The sequence below is a fragment of the Misgurnus anguillicaudatus genome, chromosome 18, assembly GCF_027580225.2.
Source record: "Misgurnus anguillicaudatus chromosome 18, ASM2758022v2, whole genome shotgun sequence".
Classification (NCBI taxonomy): Eukaryota; Metazoa; Chordata; class Actinopteri; order Cypriniformes; family Cobitidae; genus Misgurnus; species Misgurnus anguillicaudatus.
The window spans coordinates 21,131,631-21,156,075 of NC_073354.2; the positions used below are offsets into that span (position 1 = coordinate 21,131,631).

Genomic DNA, 24,445 nt, shown 5'->3' on the forward strand with positions numbered 1-24,445 from the left:
AACTAACAAGAAATAGTTAAAAATGAGACGGTAATACAAATTTTAAAACTAAGCAGATACTTAATTGGAGTATCAATCACCTTTGATTGTGTACACTTCTTCCTGCAATGTGACTGTTCCTGTTGATTCCACAATTAGTCACCATGAAGCGTGCCACCAGAACGTTTTCCCCTCCCTTATCTGATCTGACTCTTGAGGGGACGCCATACTGCTCCACAGCTGACAGGAAACTTTCCAGAACAGTTTGGGCTCTGTTGTTTGTTGCTGCAGTCAGGTAAACAATGAGCCGTGAAAACCCATCAACACCACCATGCACAACTATTCTCCATCTGCAAATATTAAGAGAGAATGTATATAAGCCACTCTGCACAGCAGCTCTAACAGACACACACTGTCGTGAATTTTTTCAGGAGAATCAGAGACGGTTGAGATGTAAAATTCTCTTCAAAGTATTTTATTAAAGAATTGTGTCCGACAGCTTGAAACAATACTGGTCATAGGGTGTACACCTGGTAAAATGATAATGACCCCGTTCTGAGTTTTTCAGTATATTATATAGTGGTCCAGTAGCCCTGCCTTTCTTTCACTCTGTACTATCCCAATGCTCAGCAGACTCCTGCCTTTAGGCCCCTTAGCTCCTTCTCATAACAACTTGGTGATGCTGTGGCTTTATCTCTGTACCCTTCAAGACATACATAAATCCTCACACTGGTGGTAAAAACAGTGTCTTTGTTCTCTAACACATCATACAACCATTTTGCTATCCTTACCATGGACACCCTCATCTCCTCCAGGCCCAGCTGTGGAACAACACATTCATATGCAAGCAACAGAGAGACAACTTAAAACTTAATTCATGTAGACCTTAACCAAAAAACCCATTAAAAGCATACCATATAGAACATTTATACTAATCTGTAAGATAAAACACTCAAAATTTCTCTACCATAACACACACAAACACAATGAAAACAAGATCATAAACTCGCTGTGCATCCACTGCATACAAATTCTACTAGTGTTAAAGTGTAAACTGGATTACTAATCAGCTCTTAACAACAAATACAAAAAGGGGTAAGACATTTTCTCCAAGAAAATATAATGATCTGAGTGAGACCATTATCAACATAATTCCCCCACCAAACAACCCCCATTATCTGACAATTGTGAACAGAAGTTTAGAGCATCGGATTTGGCCTAACTTATAAGCTTATGATTCCCGTCAACATGCCACAGGCTATTGGGAGCTGGTACAGAGTACACTCTTCGTCTAACGGTGCGTAGTGAGAGCCTACGCATCAGAACTCCTTCAGCGTCTACTCGCCTTAACGATGCCAGTACACGGCTCCCTAAAATAGAGTAATTGCATAATTAACACATGATCTTGTAAGACATGAATTGTTACATTTAATAAAAGCAATAAGCTCTTTTACAACAGCCTAAAACAAGACTCAACCAGTATGAGCCCCGGAACTTAACCGTTTGATAATAAACAAATGTCTGCCCACAATTTTCATAAGGCCAGTATTTTGGTTGAAAGTATTATTCTGTTTAAAGTGTTCAATAACAGTGTACAAATAAATCAAGTTCTTACGTTTGACAAAAAGTTGCTTTGACCTCAAGTGACCTAGTATCAGCTTGTAGCCAGCGCTGGGGAAATTGCGATGAATGTCAGACACGATCACGTCTAACTCAGCGTCACTAACACTTTTGTTCAAGTCCACTCGTCTGTGTACACAAAAAGTAAAGCTATTAAAAACAACTTTATATCGTTATGTGTCTGTATGTCATCATCCATAGCAGCTATCTTACCTTAACCCCCATCGTGTAATCCTGCGATTAAGTGTTTTCAAAGACACACCAAAACGTTTTGCCATCTCACTGCGAGGGATGCCAAGTGAGATTTGCATTTGTAGTTGGTCTTGTGGTATGTCAATACTGGGCTGAAACTCTGAGACATTACCAATGCGAATTAAACGCTCCACTTCATTAAACTTAGTCCATACCGTGTCCTCAACATGCCGACTGGATGCTTCCAGGTTTCTTCTAAGATTAAGCAATGTCGTCAACGCATAATCATAGTTCACTAGATCATTAATGTTACTCTCCACATAGTTAGCCAAAGAAATTACAGCATTTATAGTGTTGGTCCACGTTTCCTCCATTTTAAGTTACCGTCTTTCTCAGGTCCTCATCCGAGATCAATCTACGCATGACGTACAATCAGAGCCAATCAGCGAGCTTGTTACATCCACCTGGCCATAGTTAATTTGCATTTCTCATTTGACCATTTGCAAGGACCCAAAGAGTCACGGAAAAGCTAAATAGAGAGACTAAAACGAAAAGCAAATCGAGTAGCGAAAAGAATAAGGAGAACCATCGGGAAAATGAAAACAGAAATGTTAAACGGAAATGCCCTTTTAAATGCCTAATTTAAACCTGTATTTGTAGTTCAATTTATAAATCCAGTTATTTATTTCTCTTTTTAAATCGCTTTTTGAAATACATTTTGAAATTCCATTATTTAATTAAGAATTTGTAAATGCAATTTAAAATGATGAACTTGTTGAGTGTTTTATGTTGTTTTTGTAAATTGTTATATTAATTTGAACTATTTATTAATGTATTAATATTTCATTTCTACATTGTTTTTGTGGTCTCACTTTTTGTTGCCTAATGGAATGTTGCATAATGTTTTTTTGTGTGGCTTTCTCTATTTATTTATAGATTAATAAATGAATTTTTAAACAAATGTATTAATTGCTATTTTTATTGTCCAGGTAGTTATTAAATATTGAAGTTCTTTATTACATTTTGCATGACTCTTGTGGTCCTCCATATGAACCTGGCAATCAGGCATTTAGGGCTCCCTAAAAATTAGAGTCAGGTGTGTTGAAGCTGGGTTGGAACTAAAATATGCAGGAGGGTAGATCTCCAGGAACAGGGTTGGTCACCACTCAGGGAACTACACTAACCTTTTCCACTGGTGTCTCTTTCTCTACAAACTTTTTACTTTAATGTCGCAAAATATGATTTGGTCGCACATATTTTTTTCAAGTTCTATTAAGGCGCTCTGGTTAATAATGAACAATAATGAAACTGTATTGCATACAGATATGCTTTTTATTTTACTTGCCATCTTTTAAACCACATGCCGCCTTGTTTTCTTAAACGTTGCAGTCAGTGTTTCCCACAGATCTGAAATTTACTTGGTGGTGGTAACCGGTAAAAAGGGCAATCATTACCCACTGACAAATAATGGTCTACTATACATATGACGAAGAACTAATAATGTGTGACACAACACAATACTTTGATTTATCGAAAATTAATATTAATTTCACATTATATTTCATTAATCTAAACACTCCAAACTTTCTTTGACATTAACAAAGCTGACACTGTTTGTCAAAGCACCACGAAAACACTTACTGTTTTTGCACTGATATATGAAGCAATTAGACCCCATTTATCAAACTCAATATAATACAATACTATGTATAGTATATTAATAGACAGTGCAGGTCTATAGATTATAAATGTGACTGATGTTATGACTGATGTTATAATGGTAATAATTTCTATTAAATAGGCACTTTTACTGCTTCTTCTGCTCTATCTTTCTATTTCTCTCTTGCCGATTTAAAAAGCTTAATCCACTTATTATTTCAATAATATTATTCCACTTATTTTATTTTCAAATCTACTTGCTGTCCGGTGACAAACTTTACATTGCTTTGCTCGTTTAGTGCAATGGGCTTGACATTAGCACTGCTTTTTTGCTACAATCTGTGCAAACTTAATATGGATATGGTTTTAGAAAATATATGGTTTATTAATAATACGATTATTAAAAACATGTGAGAAAGAAAACGCAGCGCGTGGTCGTAACAAGAACCATCGCCATAGAAACCGAAGGCACGCTAAACTGCACTCGAGCTTTAGCGCGGTAGCGCTCATGGCCGTTTTCCGATCGACTCGGGTTATAAACTCAATATTAATCAGACTTGGGACCCAAAGTAATTAAACTAGGACCTAACCGGACCCGACAGACCATTTAAAATATAAACCCGGAACCATACGGGTCCCGCGTCCTCAGTGAAGAAAGACCTCTGCTCAAGTTCAGAAACATGGAAGACAGTGCGCTTGCGTCGCGTCGCACCCAATTCATTGAGAAACAGCTGAGCACGCAAACGCACACTGATGGGGAGAGACACGACGTGCTTTCACGCAAAAAGAAGCCAACGTGTTGATGGCTCAGAGCACGTTATAAAACGTATTCTTAAAATCCACATTTATGTTTTAATAAATGCTCATAGTAAATGTGATACACACAAAGTATGTATACAATTGTGTTTATTGTTTTTCTCTGGAATTTGTGTATGGTTATAAGTCCAAAGATTAATTTATTTTTTTATGCAAAATGCAGCTGAACAAATGTATATTGGTCTATATAAACTGAAAAAAACCAAAAAGGACTCTTATTTTGACATTCTGCCCGGGAGTCGCGTATGGACTGATGAACTGCGCATGCTCCCTCATACAAGCAGAGGAGCTGTGAACGAGCAGACGTGACTCTCCCGGTCTTTTCATTTTATCCTGTTTTTACAGGTAAAAGCACTTTACAAAAGAAACTATAAAGGAAAATATGAAGTATATAACAGTGATTGCACTCCTATGATGCATGATGAATGAGGATTGTTAAATGTGATCTTATGATGTTTGTTTTTCCTAATGTGTGTTCTCTCTTTAACATGAGTTACTTAAATATGCTCCAGTGATCTTTATATCTAACTATATCGATTCATTAACTGTGTGTTGGTTATACAATGTTTAATTGTTCAAGTTAATGTGTAAAAAAAAGAGTGTTAACTGTCTCTGAGAAGCTCGTTCTGTTTCGCGTTTGGCGCGCTTGGTGGTCACGTGACCGTGCGCTGATGGGGAATTAGAGAAACACTGTATGTGTTTCCCCATTATAAATACTCGCCTGTGAGAGGGAGAAAAATGGTAAACAGTGTTATTATTTACAAAATACAAAATATTTACAATATATAATATGTTTAAGAGGTCAGTGGTTAAAAATATACACTTTTATATTATATATATATGTGTCTTAGTAAATATAATTCTAAGTTTCATCTTCTTTATAAGATAAACATGGATGTGTATAAAATGTCAATGGAGTATTCTGGTGTCAACAAAGAGTAAATTGAAGATAAGAAAAATGGTAACATGATTTATTGTGATGACAGTGACATTAATGTGATGAAAGAGAAAGAAAGCTTTAAAACAATTATATGTACATGAAGTTGATGTTTGATGGTTGATTGTGCACTGAATAAATATACAAGCAGAGGAGCTGTGAACGAGCAGACGTGACTCTCCCGGTCTTTTCATTTTATCCTGTTTTTACAGTGTTTTACAGTAATCTGTCTGACGGGTCTCCGGAGGCGGGGCCTGCAACAGATTCTTGGGGGCTCGTCCGGGATCCTCTCCATGTGACACTAGGAGGCGGATCCAAAGATTCCAGAACCGTAGGGACCAGGCGGCGTTGGGGCCAGAGGCCGGCGGCTGCTACATCCACGGAGCAACGAGACAAGAGGGCTGTACTAGGCAACCTGTGAGTGCTACCCTTATCCTGAGGTCGAGGCTACCACAAAAGGGACAACAGAGGGTGACAAAATGGCAGATCGTGTAAGGAAACAGCTGGTGTGGGACATCAAAAGAGAGTTAATTTCATTATCTGCTGATGAACTGTTCCGCATCGCTAAGGTACTTAAATCAACACCTAAACATGACGCCAGTGAACTGGATTTGGAGGACAGTGGGGTTTGCTTTGACCATATTAACGCTTTTATGTCAAGTGAACTTTTGCTAGAGACTGAGGACCAAGGTATGAGTGAACTGTTGTCATTACAAGAGATGGTAAAATCTGCAAAACAGATTTGCACACTTACATCTGAGATTGATACAAACACTCACCCTACACATGTGTTACATCCACCTACCACTCATGACACATTTCAGAAACCACCACATGTTGCACCTGACTCAGGGGATGTTAAGGGGGCTGCATCTGAAACAAATACAGAAATACACAAAATGCTAGCAGAGTATGAAGCAATTGGCAGAAAAATTCACCAGTACATGACACCAGCCCAGAACGTTAGTTTGACTCACACTTTAGCACAGGGGGGTGCCAGTAACACACACATGAGCCAGAATGAACAACCCAAACGTGTAGCCCCTGACTATGCATTCCCTATGGGGGGCTTTCAGTATATCCAGTCCCGTGAGTTTAAAATACATGGAGGCCAGATTGGAGATCACTCATCAGACATCACGTTTAACAATGTGTGCAGACAAATAGACAGCGGCCTAAAAGAGAACTTCAGCAATGCAGATGTGGTCCGAGGTGTGCTGCGAATTATCAAGCCAGGCATTTTTAAAGATATGCTGATGAATAAAGATGACATGACCGTAGCTGAGCTAAAGGGGTTCTTACAATCACACTTGGGGGACCGAAATAGTACAGAGCTGTTCCAAGAACTAATGTGCACCAAGCAGAGTGAACACGAGACCCCTCAGCAATTCCTATACCGAGTCATGGGGTTAAAACAAAAAATACTCTTTGCTGCAAAACAAGCCGACTCAGACAGGAAGTATAGTGCCGCTACTGTACAGGATGTGTTTTTACACACCGTCTACCAGGGACTAAGCCACCGGTGTAAAGACATACGTAGTGAGCTGAGACCCTTGTTAGCCGATAGTGATGTAACTGATGATGCTATACTCAGGCACGTTATGAAGATCACAAGTGATGAGAATGAAAGGCTGCGGCGACTGGGCCCACCGTCCAAAGTCAAACAATCCATGGCTAGTAGTGCTCAAGTAAACAATGAAACAGACAGAGATGTGAAAAGTCCAAAAGCTACACCAAAAGGCCAGGATGATCCAATTAAACATCTTACTGCCAGGATTGATGCTCTAACTAGCATGGTAGACGCCATACAACATTCTATGCCAACACGAACTGATGGGGGCTGCCAATGCTCTACCAGCCAACCATCCTTTCGCCGGGGGGCCCGTTTGCGGTGTTGCCCACGATGTGCAGACGAAGGGCGACAGGACTGTACACACTGCTTTATCTGTGGAGAAGATGGACACCGGGCAGTGGGGTGCCTACGACGACCTCAGCGGCAGGGAAACGGGAACCGGCCACTGTAAAGGGGCGACCAGTGACCGCACAGCAAATGCCCCAGCCAGACATTACTCCCCTGAAGCCGGCCAGGTCCAGCGGTGAAGTGTTAAGACAAGAATGCCTACATCAAAGACAAACAAACAAATCAATAAATGAGATGATGTACACCAGTCAGGGAGAAAGCATTCTGAGTTCCTCTAAGACCAAAAATGACAACATAATCAAACTGATTGGAAGCAAGGCGCTGACCCAGTGCAACTTAAATGGCTTGACAGTAAAGGCGTTACTCGACACCGGCGCCCAAGTCAGCATGGTGGACCGGTTGTGGAGAGAGAAATATCTGCCAAGTGTTGAGGTGAGGCCGCTTCGGGAGCTGCTCGGATGTCAAGATGATCTGAAAGTCTATGCTGTAAACGGAGATGTTATCCCATTCGACGGTTGGGTAGTCATCACAGTCAACCTGCTAGGAAATGAGGACCCAAGTTTATCTATCAATGTCCCATTCCTGGTGAGTAAAATGCCAATTGAGAGACCACTGCTGGGTTTCAACTTAATTGAAGAATTAATCCAGGGGCAGCCTGATCAACTTATGCCAACCCTTACCTCACTACTGGCTGGAGCCATTGACATCCCTTGTGAAAAGGCACAAACTTTAGTCAAGGCGATCCAAGCTGCTGAAGAGGATGATGGAGACGGGCACTTGAAGGTTGGTCCAAGAGCGGTAGCTATCCGGGCAGGACAGGTGGCTTGGGTGAAGTGCAGAATCCCTTTAAAGATGGCACAGTCTCAATCTCTGGTCTTGTTTGAGCCTCATGAAAATAGTGATCATTTAAGACTGTTGGATATTGGAGAGGGACTCTTAGAAATACAACCCCAAAGTGACCCTTATGTTTCCATACCCATTGGAAATAACACAGTGGTAGATGTGACCCTGCCCCGTGGCACAGTGATTGGAACTTTACAAAGGATTGAGAAGATATTAGCGGAGTCCGGAAAACCAAGTGAGCCGAGGCAGACAACAACGATCCAAACTGCAACCACTCGAGAAGATGATGTAAAATCATTGTGGCACCCACCTGTCAACCTGGACCACCTGGAAGAAGGTCAACGAGAGGTGGTTCAAAGAATGTTGTATGAGGAGTCTGGTGCTTTTAGCAGAGATGACAACGACATTGGATGCATACCCAGCTTACAGATGTCAATCACACTCAAGGATGACATCCCAGTTCAAAGGGCATATTCCTCAGTACCAAAACCTTTGTTTAGTGAGGTGAAGAGCTATATACAAGATCTTTTAGCAAAAGGATGGATCGTTAAGTCAAAGTCGCCATACGCCGCTCCAGTAGTCTGTGTCCGCAAGAAAGATGGCAAGCTAAGGCTTTGCGTAGATTACCGTCTTCTAAACAAGAAAACCATCCCTGACCGCCATCCATTGCCTAGGATTCAGGATCTGATAGACACCCTTGGGGGCTATTCGTGGTTCAGCATTCTAGACCAAGGCAAAGCATACCACCAGGGGTACATTGCAGAAGGATCCAGACACATGACAGCATTCATAACACCCTGGGGGCTACATGAGTGGGTCCGGATCCCCTTTGGATTGTCCAATGCACCTGCCGCCTTCCAACGCAGTATGGAGGAAATGCTCGATTCACTCAGGGATGAGTGCTGTATCCCATACTTAGATGACGTCTTATGCTATGCAAGGTCCTTTGAAGAACACGTTGAGAGTATCCGTAGAGTGTTGAAGGCTCTCCAACATCATGGTGTAAAACTGAAACCGGAAAAGTGTGAACTGTTCCGGAGTGAAGTCCGGTATGTTGGACGACTGGTGTCAGCCGAAGGGGTACGGATAGATCCTAAGGACCTGGAGGCCGTCAGATCCTTAACGACCAGAACTCCTCAGACAGTGGGTGATGTAAGGAGACTGCTCGGGTTCCTCAGCTACTACCGTGCCTTCATTCAAGACTTCTCCCGTGTAGCGAAACCCTTGTACGAGCTGTTGCAGGCCAAGCCTGGAAAAACACATGACCCTCACACCAAGAAGAGAGTTAAAGGTCCACAAATTCCCTCCAGATCTCCAGTAGAATGGACCAGGGACCACCAACAAATCCTGGAAGAACTAATTGGAATGCTAGCAAGCCCACCTATACTGGCATATCCAGACTTCAACTTACCCTTCACGCTCCACACTGATGCATCTGAAAGGGGCCTAGGGGCCATCCTCTATCAGCGACAAGACGGGAAGTTGAGAGTAATAGGATATGGGTCCAGAACATTGACAACGACAGAGAGAAATTACCGATTACACAGCGGTAAACTTGAATTTCTTGCATTGAAGTGGGCAGTGTGTGAGAAGTTTCGGGACTACCTGTTCTACGCCCCACACTTCACAGTATACACTGACAACAACCCCCTGACATACATGATGAGTACAGCAAAACTCAACGCAGTAGGCCATCGGTGGGTCGGGGAGCTGTCTGATTTTCGCTTCGACGTGAAGTACCGGCCAGGGAAAGTCAACATTGATGCAGATACCTTGTCTCGTCTTCCTCTGGACATCGAAGGATATGCATCAAAGTGCACGGAGGAGCTACCCGCGAGGGCAATACAAGCAGCATGGGAGGGCAGTAATGTGTCAAAGATGAAGGACGTGGCCTGGGTTGCTGCCCTGTATATGTCTACTGCAGAGGATGAACCACATCAACCTACCACCTGGTTGCAGACCATAGCACTAGATGAACTAATACAAGCCCAAAAAGAAGATTCTGTAATCTCTCAAGTGAGGCAATGGAAGGAGGATGGTGTCACTCCCACAGATGAAGCGAGGGGAGGTTTGATAGGAACCAGCAGAAAGCTGATGTATGAGTGGAACAAGCTACATCTTGAGGGAGGACTCCTATATCGAAAAACAAGGGAGAGAAAACAGCTTGTCTTGCCGAGTAAGTACAAAAAGCTGGCACTTGAGCACCTCCATGACAAAATGGGACATGTGGGTACAGAGCGAGTGTTGAACCTGGCAAGAGAACGGTTCTACTGGCCATACATGAAAGTTGAAGTGGAGGAATATGTAACCAGAAAGTGCCCGTGTATCAAACAAAAAAAACCAACAGTACATGTTCGAGCACCCATGGGCAGCATCACAACACACTCACCAATGGAAATGGTCTGCATTGACTACCTGCACCTTGAGCCGAGCCGTGGAGGATATGAATATATCCTGGTTGTCATGGACCATTTCACAAGGTTCGCCCAAGCGTACCCAACCAAGAACAAGTCAGGGCGGACTGCAGCTGAACGCTTGTTCCAAGATTACATCCCACGGTTCGGATATCCGGCCAAGTTACATCACGACCAGGGCCGTGAGTTTGAGAACGAACTGTTTCGCACCCTCCAACAGTTTGCGGGGATCAGCCACTCTCGAACGTCACCATACCACCCCCAAGGAAACCCAGTGGAGAGGTTAAATCGAACTCTACTGCAGATGTTGAGAACACTGGCAGAAAAAGAAAAAGAAAGGTGGAAAGAGCATTTACCTCAAATTGTGCATGCCTACAACTGCACGCGGCACGAGTCTACTGGGTACTCTCCCTTTTACCTGTTGTATGGGCGGCACCCTCACCTTCCAGTTGACCTGATCTTTGGCTTGGTGGAGCCAGCAGATGGAGTGACACCAAAGGGGTATGCAAATCAGTGGGCAGCACGAATGGCAGAGGCATACAAGATTGCTGAAGGAAACAGTCGTCAATCAAGTGCGAGAGGGAAAGCTCAATACGACCGTAAAGCCAGAGGAGTGGTACTGAAAGCAGGAGACAGAGTGCTTGTTCGAAACCTTGGAGAACGAGGGGGGCCAGGGAAGTTACGGTCCTACTGGGAGAAAGTGGTCTACGTGGTGAAGAGTCAAGTCTCTGAAAACCCAGTCTATGTAGTTTATCCTGAGAATGGAGACAGTAGTAAAACAAGGACGTTGCACCGTAACCTACTACTGCTGGTCAATGACTTACCTGTGGAAGCTCCTACAATGACAACCCGATCGCCGAAACCTGGAAAACAGAAAAAGACAAGTCAGACAATTAACAAAGAAAGCATCAGAGACAGTGACATGACAGACTCAGATGAAGAAAACAGCGGCGGAGGATACTGGTTGAGAACCCCAGTTAGCTGGACGGAACCAGGGACTAGCCGCCTACCTGAGCGAGTACCTGTAGAGGAAGAATATAATCAAATACACAGAAGGGAAGAATCAAGGGTACAGGAAGATCTGTCAGAAAAAGAACCAAATACTTACCTGGTACCACCTGTGGAAGATGATGTGGATGAGGAGAGGGAAATAGCTGCTTTTGTCGAGCCAGAGAGAGTAGCAAGTCCAAGTGAAGGGAGTGAAACTGCAGTAAGGAGGTCTACGAGGGAGAAAAGGCCAAGACAGATTTACACTTATGATACCTTTGGTCAGCCTGTGCTACAGCCATACCCAACACTTAATGCAGTGACAACTTACCCAATCACACACATACCTGTTTGGGGTTTGAATAGTTGCGTACCACAAATTGGTTATACCAATTCATACACTCCTCACACATACTTACCATACAATTTCACTTTACCTGTGTGTTGATTGTACATATAGAAGGAAAGAGGTTGATCACTGGAGCCTTTCTTATTTTGTCAGGGAGAGTGTGATACACACAAAGTATGTATACAATTGTGTTTATTGTTTTTCTCTGGAATTTGTGTATGGTTATAAGTCCAAAGATTAATTTATTTTTTTATGCAAAATGCAGCTGAACAAATGTATATTGGTCTATATAAACCGAAAAAAACCAAAAAGGACTCTTATTTTGACATTCTGCCCGGGAGTCGCGTATGGACTGATGAACTGCGCATGCTCCCTCATACAAGCAGAGGAGCTGTGAACGAGCAGACGTGACTCTCCCGGTCTTTTCATTTTATCCTGTTTTTACAGGTAAAAGCACTTTACAAAAGAAACTATAAAGGAAAATATGAAGTATATAACAGTGATTGCACTCCTATGATGCATGATGAATGAGGATTGTTAAATGTGATCTTATGATGTTTGTTTTTCCTAATGTGTGTTCTCTCTTTAACATGAGTTACTTAAATATGCTCCAGTGATCTTTATATCTAACTATATCGATTCATTAACTGTGTGTTGGTTATACAATGTTTAATTGTTCAAGTTAATGTGTAAAAAAAGAGTGTTAACTGTCTCTGAGAAGCTCGTTCTGTTTCGCGTTTGGCGCGCTTGGTGGTCACGTGACCATGCGCTGATGGGGAATTAGAGAAACACTGTATGTGTTTCCCCATTATAAATACTCGCCTGTGAGAGGGAGAAAAATGGTAAACAGTGTTATTATTTACAAAATACAAAATATTTACAATATATAATATGTTTAAGAGGTCAGTGGTTAAAAATATACACTTTTATATTATATATATATGTGTCTTAGTAAATATAATTATAAGTTTCATCTTCTTTATAAGATAAACATGGATGTGTATAAAATGTCAATGGAGTATTCTGGTGTCAACAAAGAGTAAATTGAAGATAAGAAAAATGGTAACATGATTTATTGTGATGACAGTGACATTAATGTGATGAAAGAGAAAGAAAGCTTTAAAACAATTATATGTACATGAAGTTGATGTTTGATGGTTGATTGTGCACTGAATAAATATACAAGCAGAGGAGCTGTGAACGAGCAGACGTGACTCTCCCGGTCTTTTCATTTTATCCTGTTTTTACAGTGTTTTACAGTAATCTGTCTGACGGGTCTCCGGAGGCGGGGCCTGCAACATAAATCATAGGATATTGTCTAAAACATTAGGTAGCACATTTGCGACCCATTAAAAATTAGGGTCGCAACGGCAGTTCAAAAGGTCGCATATGCGACCATTTTGGTCGCAGTGTAGCTCCCTGCCACTGATGTAGAACATACCTTGACTATCGAGAGCCAGTGTCTTATCTGTCTCTGGTCCTTCAAATATGCTGGACTGATGAATGGCTTTCATAAGCAATCTTAAATACTCCCGAGTGGGTCCACCACCATCTACTGAACCTTCGGATATTTGTTCACTGTCAACAAAAATGACATCCAATCTGGCCTCAGGATTAAACTTTCGCCGCTTAAATGCCTGAACTGTACTCTTTAGTATGTTATGGACGTTGCCAGTGTAGTCCCTGCATATGTTTATGTGATTGCTGTCCGGGCACGAAGTGTGATCAATCTTTTCCCCAAGTCTGTTCAAGATGGTTTTAAGGTCAGTCCTGTACAGTAATGAAAAAAACAAGAGGTAAAATGACTGCTATTTGCAACTGTCAGCAAATCTCATGAAAAGTCCAAGGTTAGCTTTAGTTAATGGAAAATCATATTTCAACAGAGTTTAATGAGGACCAGTTTATTTAACATCAGTTAATACCACCATGTAGAAGTTTTATTTTAAAGGAACAGTATGTAGGATTGTGGCCAAAACTGGTATTGCAATCACAAAACTTGTGGCCAAAACTGGTACTGCAATCACACAACTGGTGGCCAATATACAAAATGACAACATAAACATCAGTTGAGGGCTGCAACTCCACTTTTTAAATGACAATATCCTGGCCAGACCACTGTTGTGAGTGATATAAGTATTTGAAATCAAGGCTTTGAACCGGTTCAAGGAACGAAAACGAAAACCAGAAACTTTTGATGTTTTGCAAGGAACAGAAACGAAACCAGAAACTTTCCAAAAATATATGTTCCGGAACAGAACCGTTAATTGAAAATAATGGTAAATGGTAATACCGTTATTTTTCCGTTCTTTGATAAGATTTCTGTGCAATATGACTCGGTGAAGTTCACTTCCGGTCGTCGTTGACTCATCAGAGAAATGGGAAGCTTGCCACCAGCAAGTAGCCCACTAAAGCCCAAGTCTTTAATGCTCAATCATAAGAGGTAGGCTACCAAGTATCTCAAGATGTTTGTTTTTTTAATACTAATTAGTGGTGTAACAGTTGATCCATGATCCTTACAGATCACTACCCATGGTTCTGCTTGTTTGCGATTCGCGGATTAATACACAAATTTAAATAGGTTGAAAGTTGATCATTTGCATGTATTTCAAAGGCTTGCAAATGTTAACACTTAAGTGATTTTAAACAATTTAACCGCAAAAAGGTGCTAAAGTGGAAAATGTTCTGTACGCACATGCGTTTGAATGTGTCTGGTCTTACTCCAATCATATGGAATTATCCCTATGCCCTTCAAAGATCAGAACTCTTGATGTATAAAATACATTTGGCGAATAAAGCACTGAAGAACACCGTAATTTTCACTTTATGTGGAGCAACTGTTTTTGCCGCATCTTCTTCCCGAAGCGCTGTTTGGAATTTGTCCTCTGTCTGTGTGTGTGCGCATGTTTAAGTGCACTCAACAAATGTAGGCATGTCAGAATAACAGTTATGCCGCTTACATAATGTAGCCTTTTTTAATGTTTGATGACACTTAAGGAAAATTATGTAGACTTATAATTAAAGTTTAATGTCCTAATGATCAGCCTACTTATTTGTATGTCCCACAGCTGACATGGTACGGGAACTTTATTTTTTTGTTCTAACCGGTTCAGGAATGTCAACTTTAGGGTTGAACCGAAAACCGGAAACGTTAAAATACTGTTTCTGTTGGGAACTAACCAATTGGGAAAAAATTCTGGTTCAAAGCCCTGTTTGAAATGAAAATGATTTCTTAATGTCTGGTGACATATCAGGGCCATATTATGATTAATTAATATACATTTCTTACATACGGTTCCTTTAAATAAGTTTTATTTACACTGTGTGTCAAGAAAAAAACGGGGATATTATAACGGAGGAATAATCTTTAAAAGATATGTTACTAAAAACATTTGCAAAACAACATACCCTTCATGAAAGAATGAGCTGTCCGTCTCTGGTAAAAAAGTAGGTGATGATGGCAAAGAAAAAGAAGTTGCTGGCATTGGAAAGAACTGGTTGCTGACACTGGGAGATTCAGCATGATTGTTGGAATCAAGTGCTGGGACAAACTGCAATAAATTAAAAACAAGAGTATTGGCGTACCTAATTTTCCAAAACCGAAAGTTACATTACATTATTCGAGTAAGCGTATGTTGGTATAAAGTTATTTACTCTGGTAGAATTAACTACCATATTGTCCCGAATATAAGACTTTTTATAACTTTTTATTTTGGAAATGCCTTTCAATAAACAATGGCATCTTACATTCTAGCTTTAGACTAGTGTTTCCCAATCCAGTCCTACATGGCACCCTTCCCAGAGTATTTAAAGGTGCTCTAAGCAAATTCACGCGTTTTAGACCATAACATTTTTTTGTTACATACAGCAAACATCTCCTCACTATCTGCTTGCTGGGTGTCCGCTGATCAAACTGTAAAAAAAACGCGATCTCTGTAGACAGCCCAGGCTCCACAAACTGCAATAAAAACAAAGTGGCCAAACCTACCACCAGAAACGATTATTAAGTGTTCCAGCCAATAAACGACAAGAAGGATTTGGGGGTGGGGGTTGGGCACGTTCATGAAAGCACGGAAGGGGGGGGGGTTAGCTACGCTCCGTTTGTTTGAAAACAGTTCAAACATCAACAAAAAGTAACTTCACACAGATTCCCTTATAGCGCCTTTAAGATGTCTCCATATATTAAACACCAGATTTAGTTCATCAGCTTGTTAGGGCGCACTCACATTATTCCAACCAAACTGTGGAGCATGTTTGACCCCCAAATCTTGGTTCGTTTGACTAGTGTGATCATCGCGCCCTGGCCAGCTTGCAGAGGTGGGCACAGTGCTTCCCATTCCTGGTCCACGAGGCCCTCCTCCCAGAATGTTTTAGATGTCTCCTTATTTAAAACACCTGATTCAACTTATCAGCCTCCTTCCAAAATGGTAAACATGTCTCCCTAACAAGCTGATTAGTTAAATCAGGTGTGTTAAATAAGAAGGCATCTAAAACTTTCTGGAAGGGGGCCCTCGATGACCAGGATTGGGCAACACTGGGCTAGAGCACGGTTCACTTGGGCTCAGGCGCAGAACGCGCAGTGTGATCACAAATCGCGCCAGCGTTGTTCAAAAGGAGAGATGTCAATTGCACGACCACTCAGCTTTATTTGCCTTTGTAAAAACCTTCTGATGTAAGCAGCAGGGTTACATGAATGTCTAAGCTGCATACGTGACTGATCAATTAAACAATATGGCATGTGAGATGGCAGTGTGTCATCGCGCACCAAACCCCCCAGAATAAAAAAACAAAGACAGACTTGACATCACGATGGGTTCTATTGTTAAGAGCGCTTTTCTTCAAAACAATCACATCCTAATGACGATAGCGTGCCTGGGCTCGGATCTGTCAAAGTACAGTCACAGTGTGAGTGCGTGCTTTTGGGGGAGTAGGGAGAATCAGGCTCGGTTTGGTATGATATGACTGCGACCTTAGTGTATTAATTAAGGAAACGTTTCAAACATTCTATAAAGAGCCTGAGTAGTGGAATCAGGAGTTTTATATAAAGAAACATCTAAAACTTCTGGGAGAGGGGACCCCAATGACTTGAGTTGGGAACCCCTGCTATAGACAATTAAATATCTATCATACTGTACACCTGCAAAAATGCAGTAAGTGGTGCCAAATACACAAACAAGTTCACCTGGACTGAAGCTTCTTGATAAACTCTGTTTACAATAAGGCAGTCTTCTACTGTTAATAAAATATTATTAGGCAATGTGTTTTTTTCTCAATGAGATCGACAGCCTAGGCTAATTGTTATTAAATCCAGATAAACTGCATGTGATAAATGGAACTATATTCCATTAAAAGGGTTTAATAAATGTTGGGAACCACACTGGTCCCCTTGGACTTATAAAAAGTATTTCAAATGAAAGCATTTTCATAAGAAAAAGACGAGTTGGTATTAAAAAAAGCCTTTTTCCAAAAGGTACACTTTAAAGGGGGGTGGGGGTCATCTTATATTTGGGACAATACGGTACTACATAATTATTAAGGTGAGTCGGGCATAATGTCTAAGAGTACAGTTAACTATTCTCTAAAAATGATAGAAAAAAATGACAGTAATAGATGCTTGTTTAGGTATTATGTGAGAACAGCTAATAAAATTACTACCAGCAAGTACTATTGCAAATCACACCCATTACTTATTTGTGTATTGATATTAACTTAAAGAAATACTAATCAATATTACCATTAACATTAGTTTGTTGACTTTTTTCTAGGCTGCAAATCATGGCTCTCACCTCCAAATCATCAATTTGAATCCAGTGGATGTAAAGTGTTCTTGAACCATTGATATTGTTCCCCAAAAGTGTTCCAGTCATGTTGCTTTTAAGAGTTGTTACTGACAGAGCATCTTGAATGTGAAAATACTCTGTAGCATCATCCTCTTCTCCGACAAAATCAAATAATATCTACATAACAAATGTAAAAAGAAATCTATTTAATACTAATTTTTAAAACCTCAAAACACTGCACAGTAATACCGCAATCCATGTAATCACAATCAGAAAGTAGTGGACAAACCTGAATGGATTCAGACAGAACAAATTTTCTTGTTCTTGTAATGCCACTGGGGTACTTAAATCTGAGTGGAACACCATCAGCTGGCTCAGGAACATCAGCCATTCTCAACTGTCTCTCATGTATAGCCTATAAAAATAGAATTGTAATAAAAAATAAAAATAAATGAGAGCTGCTAAATTTGCAATTATATGTTGACCTTGCTACCATGATCTCGATTAAGTCTAAAATGTAAAAAAAAAAAAAACGTAAAACATGTCTGTAGCAACTAATGTGATATCTTCAATTGTCTTGTCCAAAGTTCCAACCATATTCAGTTTACTGACAATGTAGACCACACTTCAGAGTCTGAAATACAGTTGAGCATTAAAAATATTTTGAGAACATGTACATAATTTACAACAGATCATACCTTTCTACGTCTTTCTTCATTTTCCAAAGAATGCTTCTGCATATTATGCTTTGACAAACATGTAAAACAAAATCAAGACAATTATTTCCATTATCCAGATTATGCAATGAAGTGTATAATCAAACAAAAATAAAAACGTGCTGGTACTTACTTGTTGAAGAGGTGTCATATAAAAAAAAGAAGAAACATAATAATGTCCTCACTTAAACCCACATAAAATTTGTATGACATACCTTTTCTTGATCTGCAAGCAAAGACTCCTGGTACTCTTGATCCTGCTGACAACGTAAGGATCGCCATTCATCTAAGGACTCCTGACAGTAATAAACAGATGGACATTTTATTAAACAGAATTTGAGAAACATTGAGTAATGTGACTCTTGTGTCAGTGGAAGCAAAAGTGTAGTATCACTTTTAGAATTCAAAATATAACTTAATAAAAATTATGTTTCCCAGGAAAAAGCACATGATGTTTTTGTGACAAATTTCATGAGCTAATCCTAATCTGTAAAGTGTAATGCTGTTTACCTGCATTGGCTCGCCTTCTGTTAAATCAATAAACTGTACTATTTCAGAATCTGTGGATGATTGATCTATGTCCACTTCAGCTCGATCAGTAGTGTTGGGAAATTCCTGACCATCTGAAGGATAATTGCTTGTTGATGCTTTACTGATCTCACTTGCAGACCTTGAATGAATATCCAGAGTCAAACATAGGTAATCCATGTAGATTAATAACAGGCACATAGTAAAATAACTGCATTTCTTTCTAAATGTTAAGATTATGAAAGAAACTATGACTAATCATATAATTATCATTCGGCTGACCATCTCAACTGATAAATATATTTAAAATAAAGGGTTAAAAGAAAATACAAGAACAGAAATACAACAGAAAATTAAGATTATATCTGAATTTTCCCAAGACAGACTTTGCTTATGCCGACAACATAACGCAAATGAAATGACTGTACACTGATAATAGTACAAGATTTTAAACTGCACATGTGGGGGTCCTGTGCATACCTGCAGCTTTTGACATGATCTTTGAGTTCACAGAAAAAAATATCTTCTTCACAAATCAGACATCTTTCCTTGGGCCCAGACACAACTGACTCTGGTTCCACCTATTGTTCAGATAATACTAGTACTTTAATCACTTTAACAATCATAGCAATACTATAACCAGTACTACTTCGGTGTACAAAATATCAGCAGTGTCATTAGAACTTACAGGAGTTGTATCAATGTCCTTTTGCATTGGACGTATATAGATTATGGCACTCTTGTTGTGGTCCTTGATAGATTTGATGGTATACCCTGTGTTCGGGCAAGGCATCACAGAAAGTTTTTTGCTCCTGGTCATACCAGACAATCTTAAAAGCTCAAAGCCACCACAGCTATTCAGTTTTGGGTAAGCTGTCAAAATGTGACATTTGAATTCCTCTGCACTGTTTTCATCACCTGTAAAATAAAAGAATAAATAAACACTTTTAAATTTTGTTTGATTGTTAAAATTTGAATATTCAGTAATCACTGAGACTATCAACATTACGTCCTTTAACAACATACCGAAAAAAGTAAGTTTTTTCTCCCCAAGGCCAGCTGCATATAGTTTTTCTTTTTCTACTTTTGTTGGTACCATGATTTGATCAATGCTGTCCAAACAAAAGTAGGATCTTGTGTAGCTTGATCGACGTTTTGCAGTTGTACAGTGGCTACCTGAAGTCCTGCCAGCATATGGTGCAAAAATTCTGCAAACTTCAGCTGAAAAACAAAATAATTCTTTACTGATATTCATCTAAATTGATAGCATGGTTCTTAGATCTTTAAAAACTGTGATGGAAAATAGACTTTGGCATTCCACCATGGTCGTCATCTCTCCAAAACATTAATTTAGTTATATCTACAGACATGAAAGACATATAGGGATGGTTTCCCGGACCAGGATTAGCTTAATCCAGGACTAGGTCTTAGTTTAATTAGGAAATATAACTAGTTTTAACCAACACACCTTACTAAAAACATGACCTGTGTGCATTTTGAGGTAAAACAAAGGGCACTGAGGTGTTTTAAGATATGTAAGGGCAAGTTGTTTTCAGATTGGAGAGCTCTTAAAAGTGTTTAAGTCTAGGACTAGTCCAATCCCTGTCCGGGAAACCGCCCCTTAATCCAACAAAATGTAATACTACTTGACAACGCAATCAATTATCTTCGCTCAGCAACTTGTAAATACAATCACTATAGTTAGGTTGCAATTGATTTGTTGCTGGTAAAATACATTACTTTATTAAACTAATATATATATATACACACAATATTTTATCAAACTAATATATATACACATTATGATAGATGGATGGATGGATGGATGGATGGATAGACGGACGGACGGACGGACGGACGGACGGACGGACAGATAGATAGACAGACGGACGGACAGATCGATAGACGGACCGACAGACAGATAGACGGACCGACAGACAGATAGATAGACGGACCGACAGACAGATAGATAGACGGACCGACAGACAGATAGATAGACGGACCGACAGACAGGGGTGTCTCTAAATCCGCCGCTGCACACGTGTGGGCTCGCAATCTAAACGAGTCTTTCAACATGAAATAACAATTAATGTTAGAATTTGCAGGTCGCACATGCGGGAGTTAACGTGCACATGTCCGGCACATGTAAAGCAGTTATTCTCAAACCTGTCATGCAAGACCCGCAATACTGCACATTTTAAACTCATCTTAAACCGCAATTTGAAAACCCCATGCTTGTGTATCGTATGGTGGCTAGCATAAACTTACCATCAACAGGGTGTCTTGACAAGGTGGGTGTTGAAGTTGATGATCCTTGTGCAACACCGTCTGTGGATCGGCGCTCCATTTCACTAGCAATGTCTCTTAAAATTTTTGATATTTCGGTGTTAACGTTAGACATTTTGAGAGAGATCGATTAACGTAACACGACTAACTTAAATCGATCTTTCTGGCGCCAGAATTCAAGGACTACGCTAGCCAATTCCTCTAACCAATCAGCGAGCTTGTTACATCCACCTGGTCATAGCTAATTTGCATTTCTCATTTGACCATTTGCAAGGACCCAAAGAGTCACGGAAAAGCTAAATAGAGAGACTAAAACGAAAAGCAAATCGAGTAGCGAAAAGAATAAGGAGAACCATCGGGAAAATGAAAACAGAAATGTTAAACGGAAATGCCCTTTTAAATGCCTAATTTAAACCTGGATTTGTAGTTCAATTTATAAATCCAGTTATTTATTTCTCTTTTTAAATCGCTTTTTGAAATACATTTTGAAATTCCATTATTTAATTAAGAATTTGTAAATGCAATTTAAAATGATGAACTTATTGAGTGTTTTATGTTGTTTTTGTAAATTGTTATATTAATTTAAACTATTTATTAATGTATTAATATTTCATTTCTACATTATTTTTATAATCTCACTTTTTATTGCCTAATAAAATGTTACATAATGATTTTTTTTGTAACTTTGTCTATTTATTTATAGATTAATAAATGAATTTTTAAACAAATGTATTAATTGCTATTTTTATTGTCCAGGTAGTTATTAAATATTGAAGTTCTTTATTACATTTTGCATGACTCTTGTGGTCCTCCATACATAAATGTAGAATTTTGTGACAGAAGATGACTACATGCAAAATATAACGTGATTTCTTACCTTTTGTGTTGATACAACAATCGCGAATCGAATCCAGTCTGTTTCAGATGTGTGAATGATCCATGAAAGTCCAATAAAATACATCCAATGACCATTTTTGTCCACAAATGCGTATAATCCGTGAAATAGATACATAGTCTGTTGTTTACATCAGATTTCGCATGAAGGTCTTATCGCCTACAATCTAATGACTATTTGCGTCGTAACACACTGTATAAAAGATTACTCCGGGTTCCAATAACCACGCGTTAAAACTTTGTTTTTAAAAGTAGGCAGGAGTATAATCCATAATATCCAAATAGCGCTGTTATTTCAGTGAGACATGATAACAGCAGGGTATCAGCGAAGTGACTGACTGCTCTGTGCTCTCTCTAGCTCCCTGGTGGGTGGAGACCTGCGAGTGGGGTGGTGGGCAAATTCAAACTGAATGTGACGAAACGGCTAGTTACGTCACAACGGAGCTGAGTTTGAACTCACGCAATCTGAGACTCAAGGCAGAGGACATTCAGAAACTTGTATCTCACTCAAAACAGCATGGATGGATTTTTTTCCAAGTTTGTATGCGTGTGGGAGCATCAGAGACACAAAATAACACCCCAAAACCCAGAAAAAGTTAGTTTTTCATAATACGGGCACTTTAAGGTATTGCAATTAAAACATAAACAAACGTATGATTTCTAATTTAATATCAGAATGTATTACAGTAAATCTAGTTTTAGTCTTACTTTATATTTTTAGAATGACACTTTTGTGGTGAACATATTGAGGAAGTTAAACTGACAAAGAAGAATAAGTGTACATTTATGGGCATGTCTTTGGTAACTGTTCGTCTCTGTTTCTTTGTTACAGGAAACCCTGAACACGCTAGTTAGAAAACAAGAATTTTTGACCATGAAAACTTGGATATTATTATCACATTGTTTCATACTTATTAATGCAGATTGCAACAATCATTTTGTAGGTAAGTAAATGCACTGCCATGTAAAAACAACCAAATTGTGAGGGTGTTGACAGCTTTTCTTATAATAATATATTTGCATATCAATTGTATTTACATTAAGGGAAATGTAACAAATCTGTGACTGACTAGTCATGAATTTAACCAACAATGCTATACAGTATGTGTAAGATGTGTTGTTTTAAATGTAAGCTTTATTGACATTGCAAACTTTTTAAGGATGAGGATAATGCCTTTCCATGAATCACAAATGCTTCAATGTGAACAAATCATTTATTTGTATAGCTGTTTATTGCTGTTATAATTTATACTCTTTCATGCTCTTAATTTCACCACTTGACATGATATTTTTACCACATATTGTAACATATACATTTGTTCACATTAATAAGGTGCTGGTGAAGCAAGTAAGAATGCTGTTGTTGGAGGGACTGTGACACTGCCATGCACTAATGTGATCAAACAAACAAACTGCACATACACTGCATGGATATCTGAAGAAAATGGAGGTACTGTTGAGCTGGTCTACTATGGCCAGATAAAACAGGAAAACTCAGAAAGGGCAAAGCGAGTGAGTTTGACATCTAAGTGCTCTCTACACATCAGTAATGTCAGAGCTGAGGACTGCAGATGCTACATCTGTCAACAGTGGAATAATAATGAAAAGTTAGCAGCACAGGATGCCAGAATTTGCTTGTCTGTCACTAAAGGTAGGTTTTTATCTAAAAACAAATATAATCTAAAGAATAATCTAATTCTTAAAAGTGATCAAATCTGTACAAACTCTTACTTACCTATTATTATGATATGAATTATAAGTTTACAACATAGCAAACATAATAAATTTGCTTTTCTGGCCAGTCTTGGTTATGTTTAATCAGGTCAAGTTTAAAGGTAGTCTGTACATTAGTTGTCAGAGGAATGAGTTGGCTCTTTTCTGCCCAGGCCCTCCACATATTAATGATAAATAATGTAAACACAAATTCTTGATTGTAGGTGATTGTAGTCTCATTTTAAAAAATATGAAAACAACAGCAGGCTTTAGCTCCTTCTCTTATGAGTCTGTGTTATACAGTGTGTTTTTAGTCTGGAGTGGCATGGAGCGAAATGACAGAAAGGAAGAGGTGCTTGTCCAACAACTGATAAATTGTAATGACATTTACATTTGCAGATGCAGTTTACATGATGTGTGCAGTACAAGACAGTTTTGTGTAAAAAGTTTTTGCAGCACTCACTAATCATCAGAGTTGTTAAGCCAACCTCCAGTAAAAGCAACAAAGTTCCTCTTCACACCCATGAAAGCCATACTTTAGATAATGATCATTTTCATTTAAACATTTTAATTTAAACTCTTTGGTAAATAAAATAAAGGGTAAAGATGAAGTTCTGTAAAAGAGGGTATACAAATTATTCTGCAGAATACTCTTAACAGTCTTCTTCCACTGAGTCGATATACAGCAACTCTTATTGAGTGGACAAAATATTAGGGACCCCATCTGTTCTCACAGAGTGTTAGTTTTACCAGATACTAGGTCAGAATACTTGAAATATATAGTCTTTTTCTTTTTATCTTTTTTTGCTTTTAT

The 24,445-nt window shown here is 39.3% G+C and overlaps 2 protein-coding genes and 1 long non-coding RNA gene across 3 annotated transcripts in view; 1 reads left to right on the forward strand and 2 right to left on the reverse strand.

Annotated features, from left to right (window-relative positions):
- Positions 1-605: 605 nt before the first annotated feature.
- LOC141350290 (uncharacterized) lies at positions 606-2,582 on the reverse strand. Its single transcript, XM_073855374.1, has 5 exons — positions 1,813-2,582; positions 1,595-1,728; positions 1,203-1,349; positions 771-800; positions 606-682 (listed from the first exon to the last, which is right to left on the reverse strand). Exons 1-5 carry the CDS (start codon positions 2,163-2,165, stop codon positions 606-608), a joined length of 741 nt encoding a protein of 246 aa, XP_073711475.1. The 5' UTR covers positions 2,166-2,582.
- A 10,389-nt stretch (positions 2,583-12,971) lies between these two features.
- Positions 12,972-21,837, reverse strand: LOC129418982 (uncharacterized). The gene is made up of 12 exons (XM_073855375.1): positions 21,007-21,837; positions 19,765-19,959; positions 19,427-19,656; positions 19,219-19,319; positions 18,721-18,880; positions 18,426-18,506; positions 18,193-18,240; positions 17,784-17,909; positions 17,501-17,671; positions 15,123-15,265; positions 13,159-13,487; positions 12,972-13,009 (listed from the first exon to the last, which is right to left on the reverse strand). The coding sequence occupies exons 1-12, from the start codon at positions 21,137-21,139 to the stop codon at positions 12,972-12,974; spliced, it is 1,755 nt and encodes a 584-aa protein (XP_073711476.1). The 5' UTR covers positions 21,140-21,837.
- Positions 21,838-22,721: 884 nt separating this feature from the next.
- LOC141350334 (uncharacterized) overlaps positions 22,722-24,445 on the forward strand; it is a 34,977-nt gene continuing 33,253 nt past the window's right edge. Inside the window, exons 1-2 of the long non-coding RNA XR_012358434.1 lie at positions 22,722-22,862; positions 23,252-23,569. This is a non-coding gene — a long non-coding RNA (uncharacterized lncRNA). The remainder of the gene's footprint in view (positions 22,863-23,251; positions 23,570-24,445) is intronic.

Bases quoted from the DNA above. Each gene is read 5' to 3' on its own strand.
- LOC141350290 (XM_073855374.1), bottom strand. From the start codon at position 2,165: ATGGAGGAAACGTGGACCAACACTATAAATGCTGTAATTTCTTTGGCT. The intron at 801-1,202 runs GTTAGGCCAAAT...GTTGTTCCACAG, and splicing joins CGGGAATCATAAGCTTATAA to CTGGGCCTGGAGGAGATGAG. The intron at 683-770 runs GTAAGGATAGCA...TATGTCTTGAAG, and splicing joins AGGAGATGAGGGTGTCCATG to GGTACAGAGATAAAGCCACA.
- LOC129418982 (XM_073855375.1), bottom strand. From the start codon at position 21,139: ATGTCTAACGTTAACACCGAAATATCAAAAATTTTAAGAGACATTGCT. The intron at 19,657-19,764 runs GTATGTTGTTAA...TTTATTTTACAG, and splicing joins GAAAAAACTTACTTTTTTCG to GTGATGAAAACAGTGCAGAG. The intron at 15,266-17,500 runs GTGAGAGCCATG...AATTTATTGCAG, and splicing joins TTCAAATTGATGATTTGGAG to TTTGTCCCAGCACTTGATTC.